Source organism: Anopheles merus, chromosome 2L (genome assembly GCF_017562075.2).
Source record: "Anopheles merus strain MAF chromosome 2L, AmerM5.1, whole genome shotgun sequence".
Taxonomy (NCBI): domain Eukaryota; kingdom Metazoa; phylum Arthropoda; class Insecta; order Diptera; family Culicidae; genus Anopheles; species Anopheles merus.
This window is the reverse complement of record NC_054083.1, coordinates 8304337-8315169: the sequence shown is the minus strand read 5'-3', so window position 1 is coordinate 8315169 and position 10833 is coordinate 8304337. Positions and strand designations below refer to the sequence as shown.

Genomic DNA, 10833 nt, shown 5'->3' with positions numbered 1-10833 from the left:
GTAATTCAACGACCGCTTACCCGGGTAGGACCATACATTTTTAGGAGAGATTTCAGTTTTGCGGATTCAAATGCTCGTATCTTTCACCTGCTCGTCGTATTTGCGTGAAGTTTATATAACAGCTGCAAATTTTTGTTATATAAGTTGATCGCGCAAATCCCTACGTTGTGTTATATTTTTATGAAAACCAGAACACGTTTTCACAATTTTACAAAACTTTATTATAACTCGCGCTGTCGAGAGCCGTTTCTCCTTCGTGGTCGGATACAAGATGAATATCATTATGGCAGCTTATTCCCGCGATCTAATTCCCTACCAATACACACAAAAACAGCACCTGTCAATCGTTTCGTTTATCGGTGAAACGCATATGCAAATAACGCAAGTGAAATATTTCAATATTTATTTCGGAACTAGAGGCATTTAAAAACATGAAACGTAAACATAAGTAATAAATTTTTGTCTGAAGTTTTTCAATTTATTTTCTATTTCTTTCGTGCTTCGTAAAAATACATATTTATTTTGTTCTTCGTGGAAGTCTGTCTTCCCACACATTGATTATTTTGAATATTGAATACAATAGAATGGTGCGCGTTTCCATTCCATCGATTTCTAGTTCTGAGAATTCTATTTATAAACTGCCAGCCTCGGGCCGGTCTGGTGGTACAGTCGTCAACTCGTACGACTTAACAACATGCCCGTCATGGGTTCAAGTCCCGAATAGACCGTGCCCCCATACGTTGGACTGACTATCCTGCTATGGTAATAAAAAGTCACTGAAAGCCAAGCTCACTTCACTAGTGGGTACAGGCAGGCCTTGACCGACAGCGGTTGTTGTGCCAAAGAAGAAGAAGAAGAAGAAACTGCCAGCCTATCAAACCATCATCGCACAGACGTGAGAATTGCTTTACATAAGGGTCACGTCGGTTCGTCGGTGGACGAACTTTTCAAGTTCGAATGAAAGTTCGATAAATGGAAACGAGTGCTCATGGACTCTGTATATACTGTTTGAACGGTTATTTTGCAAATTTTGCAGAAATTTTAGACACAATAATGTACTCGGTATCTTTTGTTTAGTAGTGTTGGAAAATAACATGTCCCAAGAGGAATGACCTGCAAAATGCCAAGACGTAGGAGCAGCTTTTTACCGTGATCATCACATCTGAACAACTTTTTATAGTGTTTAGTAGCTCAGCGAGTATCAAAGTACAAATATTCGTTTCATGAAAGGCTAGGAACGGAACAGCTATATTTTCTCACGGTCTAAACTAAACAACAATATAGTTTTTCTACAAAAAGAAATCGGTCAAAGTGAGTTTTGTGAATGCTACTAATGAACTAGCAGAAGCGAGTAATCTTGAAAAAATAGATTATGAAAGTAGTATTCTAGCTCTTATGGAAGATAGTGCTGATAATGAAGACAATATTGACTCAATGATTGAAGATGAGGAAGAAAAAACAACGTTTTTGACAGAAAGTGTTGTTGATTCGGATATTGAAGAGCTACGGCTGCCAGAATACAATCTCATCGTAACAGATAGTGACGAAGATACACAAGAATTAGAGAAGAAACGGATGCATTTAAAGCTAAAGACGATATAATTTGGTCCAGCCAACCATCCACGAATCGAAAAATATTATCGCATAATATTCGTCGTACCTCATCATCTGGACCAACTCGGAAGACTGAAGGCCTTAATATCATAAATAATTTCAAACAACTACTTTCATTTGAAATCATAGATATTATCATTCGAGAAACAAACATAAAAGGCAAATACTGTTTTTGAAATGCTCATAAAAATATGCATTCATCAAAGAAACGCGAATCGAAGCCAATTACTACTTCCGAATTTGATACCTTTTTGGGAATACTCACACTGACAGGAGCTACTCTTTCGAATGGGGTGCATGCGATGGTTCTACGGAAAACAAACTCACACCCATTATACAGGGCCTCAGTGAGTGTGCAGCGATTTTGGGAAATCCGTCGTTTGATGCGTTTTGACAATACTTAAACACGAGACGCACGCAAGAAAACTGACAAAGCGGAGGCAATTTCTGATTTTTTAATATTACTTAAGAACCTGCAATCTTGCTATACAGCAGGAACCAATGTTACAGTCGATGAGCAGTTATATCCATATCGTGGACGTACTGGAGTTACCCAATACATTCCTTTCAAATCAGCCAAATACGCAATACAAGTGTGGTGGGTTTGCGATGCTGAAACATCCTATCCCTTGAATGACCAAATTTATGCAGGTTTAGCTCCATCAGGTATAAGAGAACGCAACCAAGTTGAGGTATAAGAAAAAATTTCAAAATACAGTGTCAAAAACAACAATTTCTAAAGTAATCCAAGGCTTCAATTACACGTTAAAACGTGTACGTAAAGTTCCCGTTGGACAAAATATTGATGAAACTATAGAATCTAGACAGCAGTACGCTGTAGAATACACAACGCTAGGATGCAGGAATCCCGAATATAAAGTTATATTCATAGACGAAGTGAGGTTTAATGTTTCAATGAGAGATACAAGAGGGCTCGCCAGGAAAAATAGTTAGGGAGTTTCCAGCATTACGAGCTCGATACATTTCGTTATTATGTGCTAAGAGCCGAAATGGTATTGTTCATTACGTGTCCCGAAAACGCGCAATAAATAAGGATTTTTTATAAGTTTCGTAGTCGAGTTGCATAAGAAATTGGTTGACAAGCTCATAACAAATGCGATATTAATATTAGATAACGTAGCATTCCATGTACTTGCCACCATACAGCCCATTCTTAAACCAGATAAAAATGATATGTTTGTCCAGTGGAAGCAAATGACAAAACGAGCCATTCCGAATAATTAGGTCGAATTAATGAATACAATTGTAACAGTAGCCGCTCTGATCACATCATCAGATTGTGAAAACTATTTTGGCTACCAGAATAAACGGTAGACCATTTTTGTATTTTGAGATTGCCAAGATTTATTTAACTTTGTCGAATGTGGTTTACAAAATTCGATGTGGCTTGGAGAAGAGAATAAAAGAAAAAGAGAGCGCGTGTAGTGTTCGCTGGGTTTTTATAAAACGCTGAGACGGAAGTCTCTTGCGCGGCCTCGTGGCTTATGTCAACTTGACATATTCTGTTAATCCGTGCGCGGTGTATGTCAGGCTGACGTTTCTTCGATAATCCGTGTGCGATGTATACAGCCGGAGGTCAGCTCCGAACAGTGGTAGAGCCACACCGTGGTCGCCACAGTACTCCCCCATCAGACTGGTGTTACCGGAAACGAAGCGGGATAATGACGCGACGCTGTGAACGAGTGACACCGGTCGAGAAATCGTTCGGAGATGACGTTGTATCTGGTGGCGGTGGGGCAGGTGGTGGCGGCGTTGACTGTGACACGGGTGTCGGCTCTTGTAGCGAATAGCAGGGCTTCAGGCGGTCGATGGAGATGTTGGTCGATCTACCGTTGATTTGGATTTGGAACGACTTACCGGAACGCTGTAACACCTCGTAGGGCCCTTGATATGGTGGCGTAAGGGCGGGGCGTACGGTGTCGTTGCGGACGAAAACGTGGCTGCATGTCTTCAGGTCCGCGTGGACAAAGGAAGCTCGTTTATCGTGCCAGGCGGTCTGCGTAGGTCGAATGTTGTCCATAGCCTTTCTCAGCGTTTGCGTAAACTCGGTCGTGTCGGGAAGATTCGTCTGTGGGCTGCTGCAGAAAAACTCGGCCGGAATTCTCAGCGTGCTGCCGTAAACGAGTTCTGCTGGGGAAGCTTTGATGTCTTCTTTGAATGCCGTCCGCAATCCAAGTAGGATGATAGGCAGGTGATCGGCCCAGTGAGTAGAATCTCTGCTACAGATGGCTGCTTTCAGGGTGCGATGCCAGCGTTCGATTAGACCATTGGCCTGAGGATGATAAGCTGTCGTTCGCAGGTGTTTGGTGCCCAGCGCTCGGGTGAGCTCGGCGAAGAGGGTCGACTCAAACTGCCTCCCTTGGTCAGTAGTGATGAAAGCCGGGACGCCGAAGCGGGCTATCCAACCGCTAAGCAGGGCTGACGCTACCGTTGGTGCTGCGATGTCGGTGATGGGAATGGCCTCCGGCCAGCGAGTGAAACGGTCGATGATGGTTAAGCAATAGCGGTAACCGTTGCTTATCGGGAACGGCCCAACGATGTCCAAATTGATGTGGGCGAATCTGGTGTCTGGTGACGGGTATCGTACGAGTGGGCTGTGTGTGTGACGATGGACCTTCGTTGTTTGGCAGGCCAAGCAGCTGCGGACGAATTCTCTGGTGTCTCGGCGAATGTTCAACCAGATGAATCTCTCGGTCATCAGTCGAATGGTGGTTCTCGCGCTGGGATGGCTCATGCTGTGGACGGCACGAAGTAGTTGTTGTCGATAAGGTCTCGTGACGTACGGGCGGATGATGCCGGTAGGACAGTCGCAAAACAGTGTCTTGCTGCTGCCAGGAATTGGAACGCGTTGAAGGACCAGGTCCGTCCTGATTTTACCGCTGAGGATGTCAGTCAGTTCGGGATCGCGGGACTGGTCTTCGGCCAATTCGTTGAAGTCGATGGTCGAAAAGGACTGGATTGTTTCGATACGGGACAGTACGTCGGCGGTGACGTTCTCCTGCCCTTCCACGTGACGGATGTCGGTAGTGAACTGTCCGATGAAGTCGAGGTGTCGTGCTTGCCTTGGAGATGCTTTGTCAAGCGACTGTTGGAACGCATAAATCAGTGGTTTGTGATCCGTATAGATGTGAAACGAGCGTCCTTCCAGGTGGTGACGAAAGTGTCGGACTGCGAGGTACACTGCTGTCAACTCGCGGTCGTAAGTGGAGTATCTACGTTGCGCGTTGTCGAATTTCTTGGAGAAGAATCCAAGCGGTTGCATCTGCCCACCGACGACCTGGTGTAGTGCGGCGCCGGCGGCGAAGTCAGAAGCGTCACACCAGAGAGATAGCTCCGCCGATTGCACAGGGTGCGCAAGCAAGGCGGCTTGGGCAAGTTGCTGTTTGCTGTCTTCGAAGGCTGCGTCGGTAGCGGGTGTCCAGGAAAGCGGTGTTTTGTCGCGCCGCTTATTGCCGGGTATCATGTCCAATAGTGGCGCTTGTGCTCGTAGGGCATGAGGGATGAAACGTCGGTAGAAGTTTGTCATGGCCAAAAACCTCTTCAGCTCCATAACGGTGGTCGGTTTCGGGTACTGACGTATAGCTTCCACCTTATCTTCTAGCGGCCGGATGCCTTCGGCGGTGACGCGGTGTCCTAAAAAAGAGATTTCTAGCTGGGCGAACTCACATTTCGCCAGGTTAATGGTTAGCCCGTGTTGCGTGAGGCGATTGAAAAGCTGTCGCAGATGGTCTCGGTGTTCCTCCGGTGTCCTCGAGGCGACTATGATGTCATCGATGTACGGGAATACGAAGTCGAGCCCGCGTAGGACGTTGTGGATCAGTCTCTGGAACGTTTGGGCCGCGTTTCGCAACCCGAAAGGCATAGTGGTGTATTCGAAGAGTCCGAAGGGAGTGATGATCGCCGTCTTGGGAATGTCGTCCGGATGGATGGCGATTTGGTGGTATGCCTTCTGTAAGTCCACCTTCGAGAAGATGGTCTTCCCTTCCAGCTGCATGGTGAAATCGTGCAGATATGGCAACGGATACCGGTCGGGGTTGGTGCGTGCGTTGAGAGCACGGTAATCGCCGCAGGGACGCCAGGTACCATCCGCTTTACGCACCATGTGCAGCGGGCTGGCCCAGCTGCTGCTAGACGGTCGGCATATCCCGAGTTGTACAAGGGACTCAAACTCTGCTTTGGCTGCTGCATATTTGTCCGGTGGTAGACGCCGTGAGCGGGCGAACGTTGGCGGGCCCGTGGTCTCAATGCGGTGCACTACTTCAGACGGAGTTTTCGTTCGGGGTGAGTTCGTAATGAGGTCGGGGAACTCATTTAGAAGGTCAGCTACGGGAGACGACGTGTCACATACCTTGACGGTGGACTGTCGGGTTGTGTCCGGCTGGCCGGCTACGCGGAGGTTAGATTGCGCGTCAACTAAACAGCGATGGCGTAGATCTACAAGTAAATGGTAATGGCGCAGAAAGTCCGCTCCTATGATGGCAGAGCTTACGTCCGCGATAACGAAATTCCACAAGAAAGGACGGCGTAAACTAAGATCAATTGTACGGAGGGACTCACCATATACCACTATCGGCGACCCGTTGGCTGCATATAGCCGCATCGTAGACGGCTTTGTGGGGATGTAGTTAGCTGATTTCGGGATGACGGAAACATCAGCGCCAGTGTCGATAAGGTAGCGGTGTTGTGTTTTGCGGTCGAAGATCACCATCCGGTTGCTGACAGGTAAGATGGTGTTCACTTGCGATCCGATGTTCCCGGCGCATCCTCATGCTGATGACGGCGGTTGACCCGAGCTCGGAGACACGGGGGCTGGATACGAGCAAGGCTGTCGGCAGGATCGTGCTGTCCTTCCAAAACGGCGATGGTAGTAGCACTGTTCATCGGTGGCGTCAGTGGCACGACGCGGCGGTGTCGGTGGCTGTGAACGAGGGTGAGTCCGGAAGCGGTCGCTTTGGCGGCACTGTCGCATGAACTCGTTGAGCTGGCGGCTAAGGTCGTCCACTTTCCGCGTCATTTGTGCTTCGAAATCATTCGTCGAGCGTACCTCGGCCATGGTGTTGCAAGCGCTGGTCGTGGCGAGAGGTGAAATGCATTCCATTATAGCGTCGGCGACTGCGGTCTTGTCTGCTGTCGCTCCTTGTGCGGCGATAACGGCCGACTGCACGTGTGGAGGTAGCTTCCCGATCCAGAGGTCCACCAGGAGCGATTCGGTAATCGTATCGCCAGCGGCACGACGCATCTCCGCAAGTAGCTGGGACGGTTTGCGGTCTCCTAATTCGGTCGCGTACAACAACCGATTTAGTCGCCTGCGTTGAGATTCGCTATAATGTGCGAGGATGGTTTTTTTCACGAAATCGTATCGGTTAGTCGCAGGCACGTTTCCTAGTAGCGGTTGTAACTCCGAGAACAAACGAAGAGGTATCTGGGCCATCACTATATGGAAACGTCGGCTGTCCATTTTCGCGGTGATACCGGACGCTGCGAACCAATGTTCTAAAGCGCAGAAAAACGACGGTAGGTTGTTGATGTCCATCTCCGGTACATTCAGTCGTATGGCGTGGCATGTGTCCACTTGGCGCTCTGCGGTGGGCTCCATCGTAGGTGCTGCTGCAGCCGCGTCGGTAACATCGGCCGGTCTCATCTCAGTCGCCTCTGGGACAAGCGGTAATGCTAGGGAAACGCGCTGCCGGTCGGGGCTGTGTTGCATCATCTTTTACGCCACGTATAAAATCGTGGTTTTGCTGCACGGTGCTTTGAAAACCCGAAATGGCGCTGTAGGGTTTCGAAGAAAATGGCGCTGTCTGCTCGTACACAATGGCGCGCTGAACTGATTGACACAAAATGGTGCGCTGTACCAACACGAATAAAATGGCGTCGCGGTGTCGGAAAATGGCGTGTCGCGTATGACGATGTCGCTTGCACTGGCCGGATTGACGGCGTATTTGGACTTACCAGAACGACGGCGTAATTGGTTCGAGCCAGATCGTTGGTACGGGTCGCTGGTTTCACAGGCGCAGACAGCTGAGGGCACGTGCCGGATCGATGAGGAAGGCTGCTGGCTATGTGGACCGGAACGTTGGCGCGGTGAGCGGGGTCGTACGCTGAAGCGTCGGCGTGGGCTGCTAGCTACACGGGCCGGATCGTCGGCGTAAGCTGCTGGTCGCGCGGGCCGGATCGTCGGCGAAAGCTGCTAACAACACGGGCCGTAACGTCAGTGTACTTCGTAGATCGTAAGGCGATGTTTCGATGGTTACACGGGCCGGAACATCGGCGGAGTGTGCAGGTTGCACAAGCCGGATCGTCGGCGGTGTTCGCAGGTTACACGAGCCGGAACATCGGCGGAGAGTGCAGGTTGCACAAGCCGGATCGTCGGCGAGGTTAGCTTGTTACACGGGCCGGAACATCGGCAAGTGTGCTGGTCGCACAAGCCGGATCGTCGGCGTGAACTGCTGGTGTAACCGTTGGGGTGCTCTTTCTCTCTCTCTCTGCTCGTCGATCTGCTTCCGTGGGGGATCAGTCAGTCACTGGCTGCCAGGTCGTGGATCCTCTGGACACTTCACTGGCACAATTTTCACTCGCGGCGATAAAAATGTTCGGTCGGGCGACGCACACACGCACTCACGGAATACACGCACTACGCACACACTCACAATGAAACCACACGCACTCGCGTCGAAATATTCGCACTCGCGATAACAAAAGAATTTATTTTTTTTTTTTTGGCAATCACGTCGGGGTCACCAGTTTTGGCTACCAGAATAAACGGTAGACCATTTTTGTATTTTGAGATTGCCAAGATTTATTTAACTTTGTCGAATGTGGTTTACAAAATTCGATGTGGCTTGGAGAAGAGAATAAAAGAAAAAGAGAGCGCGTGTAGTGTTCGCTGGGTTTTTATAAAACGCTGAGACGGAAGTCTCTTGCGCGGCCTCGTGGCTTATGTCAACTTGACATATTCTGTTAATCCGTGCGCGGTGTATGTCAGGCTGACGTTTCTTCGATAATCCGTGTGCGATGTATACAGCCGGAGGTCAGCTCCGAACAGTGGTAGAGCCACACCGTGGTCGCCACACTATTGTAAACATATGTGGACATACATTCCACATTGCTTGAATGGTTAAAGAATAGATACAAAATAGCAACATATTAGCTGTAAATTACATCTATGGATGATAAATGATCTTCCACATACAATGAACTTTTTATATTGAAATACTTTTGTATAAGCAGACATTGTTTAAAAAACAACTACTTGTTTGGTAACTAGCCCATGGTATATTTTTTGAAATATTACATAGTGAGTAAAACAACACACAACGACGTATTTTTGTATTTAATGGATCAAACATACCAGAGACACCGATATGACGGCTTAATGGATCAAACACACAATGGAGCCGTCGATCCAGAGTAGGACGCTTTCATTCTTGACTATGTCCGATTCATACAGGGCCCGAATAGATGCCGGATTGGCTAGGTTAACACTGTAATTTGCTCATGGCACTCAATAAAGAAATAGGATGATAGCTCGATCCCGAGCATGGGTCCTTCCCAGGTTTCAGTACTGGTACTACTTTAGCAAATCTCCACACTGTCCATCTGATCCCGGAGCCTTATAGCTAACACTGTATTTAATGATTTTAAGAACTTCTCCGCTGGTGATCTACGCGGTCAATCTCTGCGGCATCCAAAAGTGCCGAATTTAACTCCCTAATCCTAGCATGAACAGCATCCTCAAACGGGCTTGTGAGTGGATCATTAAGCCTGTGGGCTAGTGCAAAATGTGAAGCGCAAGTTTTATCCTTTTCACTAGGAGTGAAAGCGGAAGTAGGGGTGTTTTTAAGAATGGGGATGGGCTTCCTTTTTTCTTTGAAAACCTTAGTCATAGGCCAGAAGAGCCTCGAGCATCAGGGGAAGGTACGTACTCTGTTCGCAAACTTGTTGTGCTTAACTTCATTGCGTCTGGTCTCAATCAGTTTAGCTCCGACAAGTAGCAGAGCACAGAGTGCAGAGTAGGAGGCCCAATCTCCTGCCCTTGGAGCCTTCGTCCGAAAGAGTTTTAACGCTTTGCCACCGCATTCAGTTCTAGTTCTTTATCCCGAAAGTGAACCAGCGTATCTCGGCTTCTCTCATACTATAAACGTTCCTTTAGATTGCTTAACCGTAATGAGAGATGGGGAGGCATCGATATACTCCCCCATAAGGTGTTCAAAACGAAGCCAGTCCGCCGATCCAGTCCCGATAATTCCGATGCTGTTGTCTGATTTGAGACCCCGAAACACTGATGCCTATTGTCACTGGTAGATGATCAGATGAAAGCCCCTTGTTAGTGGTCGAGACATCAATGCGGTTGCATATATTTGTTAGAAATATATCTAGCGTAGAACTGGAATTACCGCGGGAAAGCCACGGTATAGGACCCCACTCGCAAGTCCTCTCACAATAACCGCCCGTTTTTATTGGCGCGGACGATGTCCCATTCTTAATGACGCGCGTTCAAATCTCCGGCTAAGATGAATCTAGCGGATCAGCTGATGGCACTTGAATCCCAACTGTCTCAATAAGCTGAGAGTCAGGTAAGGAGAGTGTTATGAATACTATAGATCAGGTATGTCAAACTGGCGGCCCGCGGGCCGCATGCGGCCCTCGTCAATGCTGAATGCGGCCCGCGAGAATATTTTGAGAATTGCTAAATGCACTGCAAACCAAAAAACTGTTATTACTATTTGTCTAATTGTATAAAATTTTCCAGAGAAGAACAATCATTTTGATGGTATATCTTTCGAATCTAACATGAATGTAACCATAACATCTCATAAACTTATGCTGCACAATCGTACAGAACAATTGAAACCCTTAAGAAAAATTGATTTGAATGCAAACTCATAATGTTTCGATGAAATTCTGAATATTAGCACAATGTTGTGTACACTCGATTGCACATTCTATGGAAAAATATGGAAAAATAGATTTGCGTCAACCTTCTACAAACGAAAAAGGAATGGAATACTTTCATACACACACTTGGAATCTTCGCAACAACTAGTGCTGGATTGTCAGAATCGTCATTTTTGATCTTAGCTATTCTGACTCCTGATCCGTCCAAATCAAACCAACAGTTCCGTTCGGTGCCGACCGAAGCTTATAGAGCCGTTTAATGCCATTCGGAACCATTGGAGTCATCGGTTGTCGCACGGA

The 10833-nt window shown here is 47.6% G+C and overlaps 1 protein-coding gene across 1 annotated transcript; it reads right to left on the bottom strand.

The window, feature by feature from the left end:
* Positions 1–6400: 6400 nt before the first annotated feature.
* Positions 6401–7345, bottom strand: LOC121591503. Its single transcript, XM_041912095.1, has one exon. It carries the CDS (start codon positions 7343–7345, stop codon positions 6401–6403), a length of 945 nt encoding a protein of 314 aa, XP_041768029.1.
* Between the last annotated feature and the right edge of the window lie 3488 nt (positions 7346–10833).